The 21,367-nt window shown below is 26.7% G+C and overlaps 1 protein-coding gene across 6 annotated transcripts in view; it reads left to right on the forward strand.

Annotated features, from left to right (window-relative positions):
* Prosap (SH3 and multiple ankyrin repeat domains prosap) overlaps positions 1–21,367 on the forward strand; it is a 579,703-nt gene that overhangs the window by 532,557 nt on the left and 25,779 nt on the right. For all 6 annotated transcript variants that reach the window (XM_075313696.1, XM_075313695.1, XM_075313697.1 and 3 more), the window contains 5 exons: positions 5,749–5,874; positions 8,030–8,361; positions 8,439–8,607; positions 12,701–12,895; positions 13,665–13,731. In XM_075313696.1, the coding sequence (XP_075169811.1) occupies positions 5,749–5,874; positions 8,030–8,361; positions 8,439–8,607; positions 12,701–12,895; positions 13,665–13,731 (889 nt within the window). The remainder of the gene's footprint in view (positions 1–5,748; positions 5,875–8,029; positions 8,362–8,438; positions 8,608–12,700; positions 12,896–13,664; positions 13,732–21,367) is intronic.

Raw genomic sequence — 21,367 nt, forward strand, 5'->3', positions numbered from 1 at the left:
TTAGAAAATTTTGCGTAGGAAATCGATCCACAAACCTTTCAAGATCGATCTTTCTCTTGTGCGAAAAACGATTTAACCACCCTTCTTTGGGGGTAATTCTATGTATGCCTATGCCATGTTCGTACTTTGAAACGATGTTGCAGAGTGATGCTGATGATCTTTCCATTTCCTAAGAAATTGTTTCGCACTGGTTGACGCTGACCCATAACGTAGAAACCATATTAGGGAAATATTGGTCAGCCATCTTGTTGAGAGTTTTGTTGCAGTCTATGGCACGTTAAAGAACATACGAGCCAAGCCTACTTTTTTGCTATTCTATATTTCAGTTATGCCATCACTACTTTTATTGCCAAATTGCAGCTCTTTTGAGAAGACTCCAAAACCTCTGTTTGAAACCCTCTATATAGAAGTTGAAGTAATCTTTATCTGCAATCTATTGAAAGGATGTATTTCAGCCAACAATGGCAAAATACATTTCTAACCTACCATTATGTCTTCTCTCGAAAGATTTATCTCAGTTTTCAATTGATAGATTTCATTTTTTTATCACATATTCCACATTTATTATGTCTACCTTTTACTAATATTGGCAAAAGGTAAAACCCTCATACTTTCCTTCATTTGCAAATGAATACGAAATATACTGAAATCTCCTCTATAAATATTTCACATCATTCACAATTTGCCACATATTGTCCTATTTCCAATATATGCACATATATGCATAGAGTTCATTTCATCTTGATTGAAATATTTCAATCAAAATGAACCTTAAATATGTTATTGCCACTACAACACCTTAACAAAAATGACTAACAAATGATGTAGAAACCATAGTATACTCAAGTGGGGGATAATGTGGTATCAATCAAGTGCATACTTTTGGGCTTGGTTTAGGTTTATTACTTTCTACCGTCTTCAAATGCTCAATGCTAACGGGTTTGAGATATTCCACAATCACCATAAAATTTTAAAACTTTGCCTACACTGAAAAAACAGTGAACCCACCAGGAAGAAAAATTTCGGTTAATTTTAGAAAATTTTGAATATTTTTAGAAAATTTTAACTAAACAGTATAACAAACGCTGGCATCACGCCGATGTCATAAAAATAAGTAAATATTTTTCGACAAATTCTAGAAAATTTATTAGAAATAATTAAATTTTTTCACTTGTTAAAGAAAATTTTGTAGTTTGAAGGAAAAAATTGGAGTTCAAAATTGCAAGAATGTCTTTAGTGACATACGAAGTTCATGATGAACGCATTTGTAGTAAAATTTACAAATTTTAAGAAATATTGAACTATTTTGTGGAAGACACGAATTTAGTTAATCTTTATCCTTCATTTGTGTATATTTTTTCCCTCGGTTTTAGTTAATTTAACTAACGTACACATAAAATTATTAGCGTAGAGGAAACTTTCTTCAAACATAATAATTCCATGAACTAAAATAAAGTTAAATTGGCTTTAGTGAAATAGAGAGTTCACTTTTTTTTGAGTGTAGGAAAACCAGACAAACATATTGCAACAAGGTAATTTATTGACCTAAAAACAAACCTAAGTTTTGGGAAGGATGGATGGGGCGTTTTCTATTGCTCTAAGAAATCTTTTTACCACCAGACTTTTTTCACTGAAAATAAATGACCATCACTTGAATAAGACTATTTCCAGGCAATTTCTTAGTACATGTAATTGAATGTTGTGGTTCCGTTTCCAATTTCTTCCATACTCTGTACATTGGCAAAATTGAATCGTTTTTCTTAAACTTTGCAAACCTGTTTGGGTAAATCGACATTTCATTTAAGTTTAGTTTGGAATAAATAAAAAAAAGAAAATGTATATTCCTGGATTTCTTCATCATGGCTAATATTTTCTTTACTCTTGTCTTCGAGAAGTTTGTTGACATACCCCCTTTAGTTTTCTTCTTCTCAGTTTATCCAGAGTATTTACAATGCACAGTATTTTCTAGTCAAAATTCCGCCTTAAGATACTGGAAAGAAATAGATTTAATTTTAAACAGTATATAAGGCCGTAAATTCGACTAGCCAGAATCCTCCAACATGGATTACATAGAAAGTTCTACTAAAGACTGTCATCTACAATTGAATTAGACACAAAATTTTTTTCTGATACAATCACGAAATTAATTGATCCAATTAATGTTTTAATTGAAATGTCTTCAATCACAGAAATGATAGTATCAATTAAAAAAAAAGTATATACGGCCGTAAGTTCGGCCAGGCCGAAGCTTATGTACTCTCAACCATGGATTACGACTGTCATCCACAATCGAATTAATTGGGTTTCGGTAACACTTGCCGATGGCAAGGTATCTTAAAAATTCTTAACATCGTCTTCTAAATTGTAAGTTAACATAGTCCATAGAAATAAAATTTTCTATAGAAATCATATTTTGACAAAATTTTCTATAGAAATAAAATTTTGACAAAATTTTCTATAGAAAGAAAATTTTGACAAAATTTTCTATAGGAATAAAATGTTGACAAAATTTTCTATAGAAATAAAATTTAGACAAAAATTTTCTATAGAAATAAAATTTTGACAAAATTTTCTATAGAAATAAAATTTTGACAAAATTATCTATAGAAATAAAATTTTGACTAATTTTCCATAGAAATAAAATTTTGACAAAATTTTCTATAGAAATAAAATTTTGACAAAATTTTCTATAGATATAAAATTTTAACAAAATTTCCTATAGAAATAAAATTTTGACAAAATATTCTATAGAAATAAAATTTTGACAAAATTTTCTATAGAAATAACAATTTGACAATATTTTTTATAGAAATACAATTTTGACAACACTTTCTATAGAAATAAAATTTTGACAAAATTTTCTATAGAAAGAAAATTTTGACAAAATTTTCTATAGAAATAAAATTTTGACAACATTTTCTATAGAAATGCAATTTTGACACAATTTTCTATAGAAATAAAATTATGACATAATTTTCTACAGAAATAAAATTTTGACAAAATTTGCTATAGAAATAAAATTTTGACAAAATTTTGCTATAGACATAACATTTTGACAACATTTGCTATAGAAATAAAATTTTGACAAAATTTTCTATAGAAATAAAATTATGACATAATTTTCTACTGAAATAAAATTTGGACAAAATTTGCTATCGAAAAACAATTTTGACAAAATTTGCTATAGAAATAAAATTTTGACAAAATTTTCTATAGAATTTGACAAAATTTTCTATAGCAATAAAATTATGACATAATTTTGTACAGAAATAAAATTTTGATAAAATTTGCTATAGAAAAAAAAATTGACAAAATTTGCTATAGAAATAAAATTTTGACAAAATTTTCTATAGACATAAAATGTTGGTAAATTTTTTTTTGGCGATATGGACCAATTTTTGTGTGATTGGCGATCGGCTATGAATAACTATAGACCGATATGTACTAATTTTTGCATGGCTGTTAGCGGCCATATTCTAGCGCAATGCATCAAATTTCAACCGAAGGGGATGAATTTTCATCCTCCAAGATGTTCCGGAGGTCAAATCTGGGGATCGATCTATATGAGGGCTATATATAATTATGGACTAATATGCACCAATTTTTGCATGGTTGTTAGAGACCATATACTAACACCACGTACCATATTTCAAGCGGATCGGATAAATTTTGCTCCTGCAAGAGGCTCCGGAGATCAAATCTGGGGATCGGTTTATATGGGGGCTATATATAATTATGGACCGATATGGACCAATTTTTGCATGGTTGTTAGAGACAATATACTAACCCCACGTACCATATTTCAAGCGGATCGGATGAAGTTTGCTCATCCAAGAGGCTCTGGGGATCGGTTTATATGGGGGCTAAATATACCCAGCAAAAAAAATTGTATGTTGTTCCACAAACATTTCTGTTAAAGCCCATCCCAGAATCCCCCATCGAGTTTTTTTCAACTTCCGATGCAGTCCTTTTGGACAAGTCCACAAACATTTCTTCTAAAGCGCATCGTGGGATCCCCCAATAATTTTTTCCAATTCCGATGCAGTCCTTTTGGACAAGTGCACAAACACTTTTTCTAAAGCACATCTTGGGATCCCCCAATGATTTTTTTCTACTTCCGATGCAGTCCTTGTGGAAAAGTATTAGAAAGAAACAATCAGGCTATTTTAAGTGCAAATTTTGTACAATTAAAGTTAAAAAAATAGAAAACTATAAAAAAAACTAAAAAAATAGAAATTAATAAAGAAAGTAAAAAAATAATAAAAAAAAAATAAATTTCATCCCCGCTGGGATTTGAACCTGTGCCGTTTGACTTTTTCGCTTCCATGGAAGTTCTTTTGAGAAGGTTTTGCAAATTACGAGAATTTTTATTTTTATTTTTATTTTTTTTTATTTTTAATAGAAAAAATATTTTTATATGAAAATATATGCCGAAAATAAAAAATAAAAACGATGCATGATATACAAAAATAATTTTTTAGAAAAATATTTGATAAAAAATGCCGCTGGTGAGATTTGAATCTGCGTTTCTTATCTTGTCGTTCATACTAATAAAGAACATCTCGAGAAGTAATTAGAATGTTATTCCTTGGTGTCGTATTACGATCATATCACAAACATTTGAATTGACCTTTCGACGCCTTATGTTCAATGGCGTTTGTAGCTGAGTGTGCTAAGGCGTTCTGTTATGGTGCCAGCAAACCCAGGTTCAACCCCTGGTTGGAGCGAACAAATTTTTCAAATTGTAAAAACTAGATAATAGGAAAATAATTGTGTAATAAAACATATGGATGAAAAAAGTTAAATTGGTTGAAAAAAAATTGTTTTTTTCGCCTTTTAAATTTCTTCATTCAAATTAACTTCCAGGGCACAACTTCTAAAGCAATGCAAAGGATCCAAAAAGGGAGTACTTCCGTCCTATGACAAGCCCATGTAAAATTCATTGGAGATGATCCAAGTTTGCACTACTTCCGGTTCACAGATTGGGGAAAAACCAAAGCCATTCATAAAATCGTGAAAGCCCGTAGACGAAACCGTGAACATTTCATTTTGATTTTTCGCGAACGTTTCCCTTTCATTTTGTTACCTACCGTTCACGATTTTGGAGCATAATTTTTTCTATTAGTCTAAAAGCTTTCAAAAATAAATGTTTTTTATTTTCCCATACATTCCCACCTCTTTAAAAAAAATATTTGTAAAAATATTTTCTGTTCGATCCCACAGTTCACCATCGGACTATCTTTCCACCAATCCACCAAATTCACATTTATTTCCATCGCTAAGTTTTAGCTTTGCTTCCTTTACTTATTGTCTAAGGATTTTTTAAAACTTAATTCATTTCAGTGAATCTTAAACGATATTCTTGCTTCGTCTCCTCGTCTATATGGTCTGCGTAAAGACAATTGAGAAAGTTTTCCATGGAGACAAATAGATAAAGTGCATTTAACTTCAAAGATGCAAAAGTGAAGAACGAACGTTTTAACTTTTAAATTATTTATTATCACGTCACTGCTTTTGCTCTTCTAAATGAGACGACAAAGGATGAACAAATATTTCTCTATGAGTCTTTTGGTAACTTTTGAATTATTTCAAAAGATCAAAAAGTTCGAAAAGTTTAGTAAGAATTATGACTTATTAAAAATTACAAAAGATTGTATTTTGATTAAAACTCTTTTTTGCTTGGCAGATGTAATTTTTGTTAGATGTAATTTAATTTTTGGTATATTTTATTTTATTTTTTTTTTGCAGGAACTTAAGGAGAGTTTTAACTATGGTCTCTTTTGTCCACCCTCAAATGGAAAAGCCGGCAAATTTCTGGATGAGGAGCGACGTTTGGGTGATTATCCATTTAATGGTCCTGTGGGTTATTTGGAGGTAAGTTCGAAAGTTACAAAAAAAAAATAGAACAATAATAAAAAAAAAATAAAAAAATAAAAAACAAAAATAAAAATTACCTCTTAACAATTAAAATTTTAACTCTTGTGAATTAAGCCAACAAAAATGTTTTATACTTCTGACGAAGGTTTTTTTTTTTTGTATAAGTTCGCTTTTTGGCAGTTTTAAGAGAAAAACAACACAGAAAAAAGTCTTAATTGAGTTGTAAAAAATATTCAATTAAAAATTTAATTGATTCAACAAATTTTTAATTGAAACAAAAATCAATCACAAAAACTAATACTATCAATTATTTTTTTAATTGGATCAATTAATTTTTTTAATTGACATTCAATTAATTTTTTAATTGACCAACTATCATTTCTGTGATTGAAGACATTTCAATTAAAAAATTAATTGGATCAATTAATTTCGTGATTGTATCCGAAAAAAAATCGCTTCTATAACATATACCCCAACCACATTTCAATTAAAAAATTAATTGGATCAATTAATTTCGTGATTGCATCAGAAAAAAATCGCTTCTGTGACATGTACCCCAAGCACATTTCAATTAAAAAATTAATTGGATCAATTAATTTCGTGATTGCATCAGAAAAAATCGTTTCTGTAACATATACCCCAAACACATTTTGCTTAAAGCATATATATTTTCAGGATTTGTCCAAACAAAATACTATTTGTATTGTTCAAACATATTATGCTTCACCTTAGGCATACACTGGTAAAAAAAATTTAATGAATTTTTCTTTGTGTGTATATATTTTTAAGGCGCCAATAGATTACTTCCATTCTTTTATGTGCAGCATACTCTCTAGGTCTCTCTTTCTAAACACATATATGTTTGCAGGATATTTCTAATTAAATATATGTTTGCAGCCAAACATATTATATTTACAAGAATTTTATGTCCCAAACATAATATGTTCTAACATATATGTTGCAAACATGTTATACTAGTTTATGAACATTATATGCTTGCACTTAAAAATATTGTGTTAAAAAATTTGAGTTCCAAACATATAATGTTTACACCCAAACATATGAAAAACAGTCTTTTTTGTCCTTGTGGATTGAGTAGAAACTTCTACTAAAGACGGAGCCACCGTGGTGCAATGGTTAGCATGCCCGCCTTGCATACACAAGGTCGTGGGTTCGATTCCTGCTACGACCGAACACCAAAAAGTTTTTCAGCGGTGGATTATCCCACCTCAGTAATGCTGGTGACATTTCTGAGGGTTTCAAAGCTTCTCTAAGTGGTTTCACTGGAATGTGGAACGCCGTTCGGACTCGGCTATAAAAAGGAGGTCCCTTGTCATTGAGCTTAACATGGAATCGGGCATCACTCAGTGATAAGAGAGAAGTTCACCACTGTGGTATCACAATAGACTGAATAGTCTAAGTGAGCCTGATACATCGGGCTGCCACATAACCTAACCTAACCTAACCTTCTACTAAAGACTGTCATTGACAATCGAATTACTTGAGTTGTGGTAATACTGGCAAGGTACACACAAAATTTTGTTTATGCTTCACCTTAGGCATACACTGGTAAAAGAAAATTTTAATGAAATTTTCTTTGTGTGTATATATTTTTAAGACGCCAATAGATTACTTCCATTCTTTTATGTGCAGCATACTCTCTAGGTCTCTCTTTCTAAACACATATATGTTTGCAGGATATTTCTAAATTAATATATGTTTGCACCCAAACATATTATATTTACAAGAATTTTATGTCCCAAACATAATATGTTCTAACATATATGTCGCAAAATGTTATACTAGTTTATGAACATTATATGCTTGCACTTAAAAGCATTGTGTTAAAAAATTTGAGTTCCAAACATATCATTTTTACACCCAAACAGTCTTTTTCGTCCTTGTGGATTGAGTAGAAACTTCTACTAAAGACTGTCATCGACAAACGAATTACTTGGGTTGTCGTAATACTGGAAACGTACACACAATTTTTCTACTAATTCAATCACGAAATTGTTTGATCGGATTTTCTTTATCTTAAATAAATTATCTGTATTTTGTTTTTTTTTTTTTTTTTTTGAATTCTGTCTTAAATTTGGAAAACAATAATATTGGACTCAACTAAAATCTCCTTTTTTCTATAATTTTCCAGCTCAAATACAAACGTCGCGTTTACAAAATGCTTAATCTCGATGAGCGCCAATTAAAAGCTTTGCATACCCGTGCCAATTTACGACGTTTTTTAGAATGCATCAACGGTGGTCATGTGGAAAAAATTGCCAAAATGTGCGCCAAAGGGCTGGACCCAAATTTCCATTGTCCCGAAAGTGGTGAGACACCACTAACAGTGGCCACTGGTGCTAAGAAACCAAATAAATTGCTAATAGCTTTGGTAAATGGTGGTGCCCTCTTGGATTATCGTACCAAAGATGGGACAACAGCATTACATAGGGCCGTTGAAAAGGATTCTTTGGAAGCTGTAACGTAAGTTCTTTAGCTACACTAGAAATGTTATAATGTAAGGAAATTTCCTTTATTTTCCATTTCTTTGCGATACACAGAACCCTTTTGGAGCTTGGAGCTTCTCCAAATTATAAAGATGGTCGTGGCATTACACCTTTATACATTTCCATAACTAGAAAATGTGAGGCAAAAATCACTGAAAGTCTTTTACATGATCATGCCACTTTGGGTATACAGGATAATCAAGGTTGGAATGAGGTCCATCAGGTAAGTATCGACTAAGGTTGTGCTATGGTATTTCAATGTTTATGGCGAACCACAACACAACATTATTCTGGAATTTCTAAGGAGCAGAGTTTTATGCTAAAAGGAATGAAATTTTATGCTTGAAAATATATCCTTTCCCTTTCTCAAAAAAAAAAAAAAAATAAAACAAATTTAACCAACCAATTTAGATTTAGTTATACGCAAAATATAAATGAAAAGTAGTTTTATGCTAAAAATGTGGTTGTTATATATTGGTGATGGATTTGGTTTTGTAGATTTTAACCATTTTATATTTGTTAAGGATTTAATTAAAAACAAATCAAAAAAAATTTTGGATTCAGTACTTAAAAATAAAAAAACTAAATTTCAAAAAATCAAAATAAAAAATATAAAATTTTGAGTCTGTAATTAAAAATAAAAAAAACTAAACTATAAAAAAAATTGCCCATTAGAAAATATCGATGGCTTAATATTAAAAAGCCTTATAAATTTTTACTAGTATTTTCTTTTGATACTTTTGGAAGAAATTTTAGCCAAAAAAATCGATCACGAAGAAATTTAGGATCGCACCTAGCAAACAAAACTAAAAACTGATATTTACTACGGTTCCTATGCACGGTTGCTACTCGAGGCATAAATATTCTACCAACAAATTGGAGAAAACGAAAAAGTCTAATTTTTTCAAACAAAAATTTTTTTTCTATAGAAAATTTTGTCCATTTTTTTCTATAGAAAATTTGGTCAATTTTTTTTTTCTATAGAAAATTTTGTCAAAATTTTATTTCAATAGAAAATTTTTGCAAAATTTTATTTCTATAGAAAATTTTGTTAAAATTTTATTTCTATAGAAATTTTGTCACAATTTTATTTCTATAGAAAATTTTTGCAAAATTTTATTTCTATAGGAAATTTAGTCAAATTTTATTTCTATAGAAAATTTTGTCAAAATTTTATTTCTATAGAAAATTTTGTTAAAATTTTATTTCTATAGAAAATTTTGTTAAAATTTTATTTCTATAGAAAATTTAGTCAAATTTTATTTCTATAGAAATTTTGTCACAATTTTATTTCTATAGAAAATTTTTGCAAAATTTTATTTCTATAGAAATTTTGTTATAATTTTATTTATATAGAAAATTTTTTCAAAATTTTGTTTCTATAGAAAATTTGTAAAAATGTTATATCTATAGAAAATTTTGTCAAAATTTTACCAATTGATAATTGTTGATAAAACGAGCTCTAGGTCTGTATGTTTAATTTTTATTTTGTATTTATTCAATACTTCGTCTCTTCATTGAAAGACTTCATCGGGATGCAACAGACACCGAGTCGTTAGTTATTTACTCTACAGATGGTGTATTATTTTTGTTCTTTTCCAAAATATTCCCGATGAAGCCTTTCAATGAAAAGACGAAATATTGAATAAATAAAAAATAAAAATTAAACATACAGACCTCGAGCTTGTTTTTGTCAACAATTATCAATTATGTTAGGTTAGGTTAGGTGGCAGGCTCACTTAGACTATTCAGTCCATTGTGATACCACATTGGTGAACTTCCCTCTTTCACTGAGTGCTGCCCGATGCTATGTTAAGTTCAATGACGAGGGACGTCCTTTTTATAGCCGAGTCCTAACGGAGTTCCACATTGCAGTGAAACCACTTAGGGAAGCTTTGAAACCCTCAGAAATGTCACTAGCATTATCAATTTGAAAAGTCTAAATACAGGTCGAATATAACAACAAAATCCATAATATGTCAAAGTTTTATTTCTATAGAAAACTGTCAAAATTTTATTGCTATAGAAAATTTTGTCAAAATTTTATTTCTATAGAAAGTTTTTGCAAATTTTTTTATATAGAAAATTTTTGCACAATTTTATTTCTATAGAAAATTTTGTCAAATTTTTTATTTCTATAGAAAATTTTGTTTCTATAGAAAATTTTGTCAAAAATTTTATTTCTACAGAAAATGTTGTCAAAATTTTATTTCTATAGAAAATTTTTGCAAAATTTTATTTCTATAGAAAATTTTTGCACACTTTGATTTCTATAGAATTTTTTGCAAAATGTTATTTATAACGAAAATGTTGTCAAAAGTTTATTTCTATAGAAAATTTTGTCAAAATTGCATTTCTATAGGAAATTTTTGTAAACTTTTATTTCTATAGAAAATTTTGTCAAAATTTTATTTATAACGAAAATGTTGTCAAAAGTTTATTTCTATAGAAAATTTTGTCATAATTTTATTTCTATAGAAAATTTTTCACAAAATTTTATTTCTATTGAAAATTTTTGCAAAATTTTATTTCTAAAGAAAATTTTTGCAAAATTTCATTTCTATAGCAAATTTTGTCAAAATTTTATTTCTATAGAAAATGTTGTCAACGTTTTATTTTTATAGAAAATTTAGTTAAATTTTATTTTTAAAGAAAATTTTGCCAAAATTTCATTTCTATAGAAAAATTTGTTAAAATTTTATTTCTATCGAAAATTTAGTCAAATTTTATTTCTATAAAAAATTTTTGCACAATTTTTTTTCTATAGAAAATTTTTGCAAAATGTTATTTCTATTGAATTTTTTTGCAAAATTTTATTTCTATAGAAAATTTTGTTAAAATTTTATTTCTATAGAAAATTTTGTCAAAATTTTATTTTGTTAAAATTTTATTTTTATAGAAAATTTTATCAACATTTTGTTTCTATAGAAAATTTTGTCAAAATTTTATATCTATAAAAAATTTTGTCATAATTTTATTTCTATTGAAAATTTTTGCAAAATTTTATTTCTATAGAAAATTTTTGCAAAATTTCATTTCTATAGCAAATTTTGTCAAAATTTTATTTCTATAGAAAATGTTGTCAACGTTTTATTTTTATAGAAAATTTAGTTAAATTTTATTTTTAAAGAAAATTTTGCCAAAATTTCATTTCTATAGAAAAATTTGTTAAAATTTTATTTCTATCGAAAATTTAGTCAAATTTTATTTCTATAAAAAATTTTTGCACAATTTTTTTTCTATAGAAAATTTTTGCAAAATGTTATTTCTATTGAATTTTTTTGCAAAATTTTATTTCTATAGAAAATTTTGTTAAAATTTTATTTCTATAGAAAATTTTGTCAAAATTTTATTTCTATAGAAAATTTTGTTAAAATTTTATTTCTATAGAAAATTTTATCAACATTTTGTTTCTATAGAAAATTTTGTCAAAATTTTATATCTATAAAAAATTTTGTCAAAATTTTATTTCTATTGAAAATTTTTGCAAAATTTTATTTCTATTGAAAATTTTTGCAATATTTTATTTCTATAGAAATATTTTGCAAAATTGCATTTCTATAGAAAATGTTATCATAACTTTATTTATAGAAAATTTTTTCAAAATTTTATTTCTATAGAAAATTTTTGAGAAATTTTATTTCTATAGAAAATTTTGTTAAAATTTTATTTCTATAGAAAATTTTGTTAAAATTTTATTTTTATATAATATTTTGTCAAACTTTTAATTCTATAGACAATTTTTGCAAAATTTTATTTCTATAGAAAATTTTTATTTCTATAGACACATTTTTGCACAATTTTATTTCTATAGAAAATTTTTGCAAACCGTGTTCCTATGCCTTTACCTGTCTGGTTAAACGAAATTGTTATTTTTTATCGATGTAATTATTATAACAAACATTTTTATAATTATTTAATAATTTTTTATAAAATCTATTTTGTTTTATAACCTTTAATAATATACAATGGTTGAAATCTATATTTGTATCAAAAAAACAAACATCCTTGTCCTCACGCCAACAAAAAAAATAGTAAAAATTTATTTAAATCTTAAAACTTCCTTTAAATTTTACTCTGAATCTCCTATCCTATTGTCCTCAAACATCAAACAACTTCAAAAGTTCTAACAAATTATATTTTCCGTTTTTTTATTTTATCAAAAAAAAAAAAAACAAAATTAAACTTGAAAAATTATTTCGGATATATTATGGAAAAAAATCCTTTTTTACCTTTAAATAAAAACAAAATATCTATAACAACCTACTACCACTACTGTTACCTACCACCTATCAACCACTACTACCAAACATCAGGCTTGTCGTCATGGTCTTGTTCAGCATTTGGAACATTTATTGTTTTATGGTGCGGACATGGATGGACGTAATGCTTCCGGTAATACACCATTGCATGTATGCGCTGTTAACAATCAGGAGGCTTGTGCTAGAATGCTTCTGTTTCGTGGCGCCCAACGTGGTGCGCTAAATTATGCCAATCAAACTCCCTATCAGGTATTTACTTACTATGCTCTAAAACAATATGATAATTTTTCTAGAAAAAAATATCTTAGACCAAGGAAACATTGTTTTCTTATGGAAATTTTATTTAAATTTATTTGGAAATTATTTGTGTGTAAAAATACTTCGTTGGTTTAAAATGTTTTTTTTTTTTCGTAGAAAATATTGTTTGGATAAATCTATAAAAATAGAATAAAAATTAATTTATTTGGTTTTTTGAATTTATAATAATTTTTCTAAAAATATATCTTAGACCAAGGAAGTATTATTTTCTTTAGGAAATTTTATTTAAATTTATTTGGAAATTATTGGGCTGTAAAGAAACTTTGTTAAATTATGAACTTTATTGGTTTAAAATATTTTTTTTGCAGAAAATATTTTTTTACATAAATCTATAAAAAAATAGTACATATATTATTATGTGGTTTTTTAGTTTTCTTTTAATTTTTGTATGCGTATAATTTGTATTTATGGAGTAGTTAAAAAAAATACTATTAAAATCTATCATTGGTTTATTTTTATTTTCCTGTAGTTTGTTTTTCCCATAATTTTGTAAATTTTTGTAAAACAAAAATATTTGTAATTGTTTGTACCCTTCAATATGTTTTTTATTTATTTATATTTTTTTGTTGTAGTTTTGTAATTTAAAAAAGTTAAATTAATTGGAATTTATTTTAAACGATTTGATGTTATCCTTTATTTTATAAATAAAAAATTTTAATATTTGTTCTTATTCTCTTTATTAAAATCTTATAATCTTTAGGTTGCTGTCATAGCTGGTAATCTGGAATTGGCCGAAATTATACAAAATTATAAATCCGAAGATGTTGGTAAGTCAAAATTTTTTTTATACTTTTTTTTAATATATATAATTAACACAAAATCGTTCCAAGCAAAATTCATCCTATAAAATAAAAATCATCAATTGCTCCAATCATTTTTTCTCCTACATTCATAAATCAATCAAGAGATTTCATTGCAATTATTTTATTTTTAATTATTTTAAATTTCATTTATATTTGCATACTTAACGGTAGTAATTTTTAATAATCATAGTTCACTAGGAAGAGCCTGGATTACAAGATTTCTTGCAAATAATGCAAAAGTCCCCAATAAAAATGTTTGTAAGTTGATCTAAAGGCTCAACTTTAAAAGAACTTCAAAATATCCTCCCAAAGATGTTCTTTAATTTAATTACACAGGACGTTCTTTTAATTAATTTTTTTTATAAAATTTGTCCATATCGGTCCATAATTATATATAGCCTCCACATAAACTGATCCGAAGATTTTGCTTGCGGATCCTCTTGTAGGAGCAAATTTCATCCGATCGGATTGAAATTTGGTACGTGCTGTTAGTATATGGTATCTAACATACATGCTAAAATTGGTCCATATAAGTCCATAAATATATATAGCCCCCATATAAGCCGATCCCCAGATTTGACCTCCTGAGCCTCTTGGAGGAGCAAATTTCGTCCGATTCGGTTAACATTTTGTACATTATATTAGTATATGGTCTCTTGGAGCCACCGTGGTGCAATGGTTAGCATGCCCGCCTTGCATACACAAGGTCGTGGGTTCGATTCCTGCTACGACCGAACACCAAAAAGTTTTTCAGCGGTGGATTATCCCACCTCAGTAATGCTGGTGACATTTCTGAGGGTTTCTAACAGTGTTGCCAGTATTGGGGATTTTTCCCCAAATTGGGGATATTTTTTCATGAATGGGGACGAAATTTCTGAGTTGGGGACTTGGGTATTTGGTGGGGAATTTCCATAATTTTGGGGATTTATGTGGGTAATTTTCCGAGAAATCGGTTTAATCTTTGTTATAAATAAAATTTTATTTCTATCGAAAATTTCGCCAAAATTTTATTTCTATAGAGAAAATTTTGTCAGAAGTTTATTTCTCTAGAATATTTTGTCAGAAGTTTATTTCTCTAGAATATTTTGTCAAAATTTTATTTCTATAGAAAATTTTTTCAATATTTTATTTCTATAAAAAATTCCGCCAAAATTTTATTTCTATAGAAAAATTTTGACAAAATTTTATTTTATATAGAAAATTTTGTCAAAATTTTATTTCGATGGAAAATTTTGTCAAAATTTTATTTCTATAGAAAATTTTACCAAAATTTTATTTCTCTAGAAAATTTTGTCAAAATTTTATTTCTATAGAAAATTTCGCAAAAATTTTATTTCTTTAGAAATTTTTGTCAAAATTTTATTTCTATAGAAAATTTTGCCAAAATTTTATTTCTTTAGGAAATTTTGCCAAAATTTTATTTCTATAGAAATTTTTTCAATATTTTATTTCTATAGAAATTTTTTTCAATATTTTATTTCTATAGAAATTTTTTGTCAATATTTTATTTCTATAGAAATTTTTTGTCAATATTTTATGTCTATAGAAAATTTTGTCAAAATTTTATTTTATATAGAAAATTTTGCCAAAATTTTATTTTATATGGAAAATTTTGTCAATTTTTTTTATATAGAAAATTTTGTCAAAATTTTGTTTCTATGAAAATTTTTGTCAAAATTTTTTTTCTGTGGAAAATTTTATTTCTGTAAAATATTTTGTCAAAATTAAATTTCTATGTAGAAAAAATTCTCTATTTTTTATATATAAGAAATTTCTCAAAATTTTATTTCTATAGAGAAAATTTTGTCAGAAGTTTATTTCTATAGAAAATTTATGAAGTGCCTCTTTGCAAAATCTACCAAAATATAAAAAATTCTACCAATCTACCAAATAATAAAAAATCTACTATTTCTGGTAGAATTCTACCAACTTTGGGAACCCAATTTTACTACTTGAATATTTAGAAGTAATTTTTCGTTCATAAAGACAAGGTGACCGACTCCCATTTTCATATCTCCAGCATTTGGAAGACGATCACCAGTCTCTTGGTGTTGTGGTTCGAAATCTTATTGCAGCTTGCTGGATTTGACAAAATTTTAATATTTAAACTATTAATGATTTGCGACAGCAGAGCCTTTTACTTTTTTCAAAAAAAAAATTGTCACAAATGTATTGGGGATTTTTTAAATTTAAATTTAAATTGGGGATTTTTGGGGACGAAAACATCATAATTTGGGGACAAGAGCCAGGAAAATACTGGCAACACTGGTTTCAAAGCTTCTCGACTATAAAAAGGAGGTCCCTTGTCATTGAGCTTAACATGGAATCGGGCAGCACTCAGTGATAAGAGAGAATTTCACCACTGTGGTATCACAATGGACTGAATAGTCTAAGTGAGCCTGATACACATGTCTAAGTGAGCCTGATACACATTGGATGGGCACATAACCTAACCTAACCTAGTATATGGTCTCTAACAACCATTCAAAAATTGGTCCATATCGGTCTATAATTTTATATAGCCCCCATATAAACGATCCCCAGATTTTGCTTGCGGATCCTCTTGGAGGAGTAAATTTCTTAAAATTCAATTAAAATTTTAATTGGTACAATTTTCGTGAAATTTTTCTCTGTGTAGTATCTTTTATTGTTAAATATTTTTATAAACTGAAACTTAGCCGTTAAGTGTGTAAAAATTCCCAAAACATGAAAGCCCGTAATTTTTTTTATTTTATTAAAAAAAATTAAATTATTTTTCATTATCCTACCAATCACTCAAACATTTAAGCGATCTAATTTTAAATTTAACCTAATTTTACTCAATCTATAAAAATTCGTTTTGTCTCATCATCACGATTTCATTTTTCTATCCACATAACAAAAAAGTTCTTTTAAATCACAATATCGAAATCATTCAGACATTTTCAATCATAAGATCACTACTGTCCCCGCCCCATATACAATCAAACAATTTCATCATTGTTAGGCAGTCATCGTCAATCATTGTCCCCCAGAATTCATCATCAACATCTTCACCAATATTTGGTGTAAATACAATATATCGATGTTGTTTGTTTCTTTGCTCGAGATAATTTTTTATACTAGATGTTATTAGTTTGTTTGTGAATTTAATAGTTTTTTTTAATAATTATTATATACACCAATAAGTAGATGTAGATGTTTTGTCATGTTTTTTCTTCTTCTTCCCATAATTCAATCCAATATAATATACATTTTGTAATGTTTTTATATTAAGTATATTGTCTGTGCTTCATTTATACATTGTTATATACTTCTTCTTATGTATAACATAGACATGAACATTAATTTAATAAAATTATTATTAGAATAGAATATATTTTTATTACAATATTGTTTTATCATATTACGAAGTACAGTTTTTCAAAAATTCAAAACTGGATACTTATATTTAAATTAAATAAAAGAACTATTTTTATATCTTAAAAACTAATTTTTCGTATATAAACCTATTGTCCATGTTTTATAATTCTTATTCGAAAGACACATACGTATATATTTGTTTTCATAATAATAAACAGTACAGTTCAATAACTCACCTCAGACTTGTATAACATTGATTAAAAATGTTTTTTTTTTTTTAATAAATTCCACGAAGTTTTCACATTACATTTTATTAGCCTTGTAGGATTTCATTAAAAATTAATCGACCAAATAATTTTTAAATAAATTCAATTTAATTTTTAAACAAATTCAATTTTTCAAACTTGCAATCAATTTAGATTTACAAAATAATCCACTTAATTCGATTACAAATTATAGCATACCATATGTTAAATTTAATTAAATTAAACCCAGATAAAATATAAAATTATATTAATTAAATTAAATAAAATTAATTTCGATTACAAAATTTTTTATTGAAATAAAATTTTGTCAAAATTTTATTTCTATAGAAAATTTTGTAAAAATTATATTTCAATAAAAATTTTTGTCAAAATTTTACTTCTATAGAATATTTTGGGGAATTTTTTTTTTAAATTTTATTTCCATAAAAATTTTTGTCAAAATTTTATTTCTAAAGAAAATTTTGTCAAAATTTTATTTCTATAGAAATTTTTGTCAAAATTTTATTTGTATAGAAAATTTTGTCAAAATTTTATTTCTATATAAGATTTTGTCAAAATTTTATTTCTATAGAAAATTTTGTCAAAATTTTATTTCAAAGAAAATTTTGTCAAAATTTTATTTCTATAGAAAATTTTGTCAAAATTTTATTCCGAAAGAAAATTTTGTCAAAATTTTATGTCTAAAGAATATTTTGTAAAAATTTTATTTCTATACAGAAATTTTTAATTTTGTTAAAAATTTATGTCTATAGAAAATTTTGTCAAGAAGGTCCCTTGTCAATGAGCTTAACATAGAATCGGAAAACACTCATTGATAAGAGAGAAGTTCACCAATGTATTGAATAGTCTAAGTGAGCCTAAAATATTGGACCGCCACTATACCTAACGTAACCTAACCCAGAGATGGAAAATACAGTACTACAGTACTTTTTTCAATACTTTTTCACCTTGGTCAGTACCGTAGTACCCCCGTGAATGATTTAGTACCTTTCGCGTACACATTTTTGAGTCGATATCACATTTTTGCTACAACAGTTTTTAATATTTTGAGAAAGTATTTAAAAAAACTTATTTGCTAATAGTGTTTTACAAATTTGGCAAAACTGACAAGTTCGTACGGGAAGAAATTATCGACTTTGTAAAGGCCATAATTCTTGAATTTCAACAATGTTTTAGTCGGTAAAAGCATGTGATTCTATATTACGCTTCCACACAAAACTTTCTAGATAAGAATTAATCGATCGCGTACTAAAATAATACATTATAGTCACGGTCGAAACTTGAGACAAAAATAATCTAGTAACATTTTGAAGAAAATCTTACCAAAAAGTACCAAAACAATATTGTTTTGCAAACAAAAGTTTTGTCAAAATTTTATTTCTACAGAAAATTTTCTCAATTTTTTTTTCTTTTGTCTACATTTTATTGTTATACAAATTTTTGCCAAAGTTTTATTTCTATAGAAAATTTTATATCTATAGAAATTTTGTAAAAATTTTATTTCTGTAAAAAATGTTGCCAATAAAGAAAATGTTGTCCAAAATTTATTTCTAAAGAAAATTTTGTCCAAACTTTATTTCTAAAGAAAATTTGGCAAAATTTTATGTCTAATGAAAATTTGACAAAATTTTATTTCTATAGAAAATATTGTCAAAATTTTAATTCTATAGAAAATTTTGTCAATATTTTATTTCTATGGAAAATTTTGTCAAAATTTTATTTTTATAGAAATTTTTTTTTTAAATTTTATTTCTAAAGAAAATTTCGTCAACATTTTATTTCTAAAGACAATTTTGTCAAAATTTTATTTCTATCGAAAATTTTGTCAAAATTTTATTTCTAAAGACAATTTTGTCAAAATTTTATTTCTACAGAGAAATTTTTATTTTTGTTAAAAATTTATTTCTATAGAAAATTTTGTCAAAAGTTTATTTCTAAAGAAAATTTTTTCAAAATTTTATTTCTATAGAATATTTTGTCAAAATTTCATTTCTATAGAAAATTTTGTCAACATTTTATTTCTATAGAAAAATTTTTAATTTCTATCTCTATAGAAAATTTTGCCAAAATTTTATTTCGATAAAAAAATTTGTCAAAATTTTATTTCTATAGAAAATTTTGCCAAAATTTGATTTCCATAAAAATTTTTGTCAAAATTTTATTTCTAAAGAAAATTTTGTCAAAATTTTATTTCTATAGAAAATTTTGTCAAAATTTTATTTCTATAGAAAATTTTGTCAAAATTTTATTTCTATAGAAAATTTTATCAAAATTTTATTTCTATAGAAAATTTTGTCAAAATTTTATTTCTATAGAAAATTTTGTCAAAATTTTATTTCTACATAGAAATTTTTATTTTTGTTAAAAATTTATTTCTATAGAAAATTTTGTCAAAAGTTTATTTCTAAAGAAAATTTTGTCAAAATTTTATTTCTATAGAATATTTTGTCAAAATTTCATTTCTATAGAAAATTTTGTCAACATTTCACGTAAATCGGACTACAACTTTGAACTCTGTGGTCATATGACGGAAAATCGGGCGAAAGATATATATGGGAGCTATATCTAAATCTGAACCGATTTCAATAAAATTTAGCACACTTGACTACACTACTAATTGTACTCCTAGTGCAAAATTTCAACCAAATTGGGCTAAAACTCTGGCTTCTGGGGGCCTATAAGTCTATATCGGGCGAAAGATATATATGGGAGCTATATCTAAATCTGAACCGATTTCAATCAAATTTTTCACACTTGACTATACGACCAAGTGTTAAGTTTATGCAAAATTTCAAGCAAATCAGGGTAAAACTCTGGCTTCTTGGTCCATAGAAGTGCATATCGGGCGAAAGATTTATATGGGAGCTATATTTAAATCTGAACCGATTTCTTCCAAAATCAATAGGGTTCTATTCTGACCCAAAACAGGAACTTGTGCTAAATTTGAAGGCGATTGGACTTAAACTGCGACCTAGACTTTGATCACAAAAATGTGTTCACAGACAGACGGACGGACGGACATGGCTAGATCGACTCAGGGACCCACCCTGAGCATTATTGCCAAAGACACCATGTGTCTGTCTCGTCTCCTTCTGGGTGTTGCAAACATATGCACTAACTTATAATACCTGGTCCACAGTGTGGCGCAGAGTATAAAAACCAAATTAAAGTACAGTATGAATGGCGGATGGGGAATACTGGATTAGGTGCATGTCAGCTGACATGAGTCAGGGAAACGTGGATCCTATTTAAAATTTAACCTATCTGATTTAAAATAATATCATAATTATGGCAGGATAGACTTAATGTTTGACAAATTTATGAAATTTCGTGGAATCAATTGAAAAATTAATGAATTATTTTTGTAATGAAATAAATGAAAATACGAAAAAAACACGGTTGACACCAATTTTTTCTGAGTTAGTACTGTGCGTTCATTATTTGTTATATTAATTTATAAGCATACATACTCTTAAGTTCATGTTTTATTACCAATTTATTAGCTAAATTATAAACATATATCTCATGACATATAACATATTCCCGTTAGAAGACATTATCCTTTCAAAGGCACATTATATTAAAATCGTAAGTAAATTATTGCTTAAAACAGAAAAGAGCATCTCATTAAAATCCAAAACCATCATAACCATATTTCAATTCACCGGGTTCCAAATAAAAATAACAAAACAACAGATTACAAAACAAAAAATTAAATTTCACATCCATCCTTAATAAAAAAAATTCTAGGTCGGTATCAGTTGTATTCCCTTTGTAGAGAAACTATCTATGCTATAACTCTAAATACCTTTGAACTAACTGGTCCCCTAAAAAAATTTATGAAGAACTTTTATTTCTTTGCTATTGATTTTTTTTTTAATTTGACCTTTTGCCCGCAAAAATTTCTAAAAAAGAAATAAACTAAAACAAAATATTTTTGTTGTTTTGTGCAGTCGTATTGTTTTTTACTTTCCAAGTACACCACTCCAGTA

Source organism: Haematobia irritans, chromosome 5 (assembly GCF_050003625.1).
Source record: "Haematobia irritans isolate KBUSLIRL chromosome 5, ASM5000362v1, whole genome shotgun sequence".
Lineage (NCBI taxonomy): Eukaryota > Metazoa > Arthropoda > Insecta > Diptera > Muscidae > Haematobia > Haematobia irritans.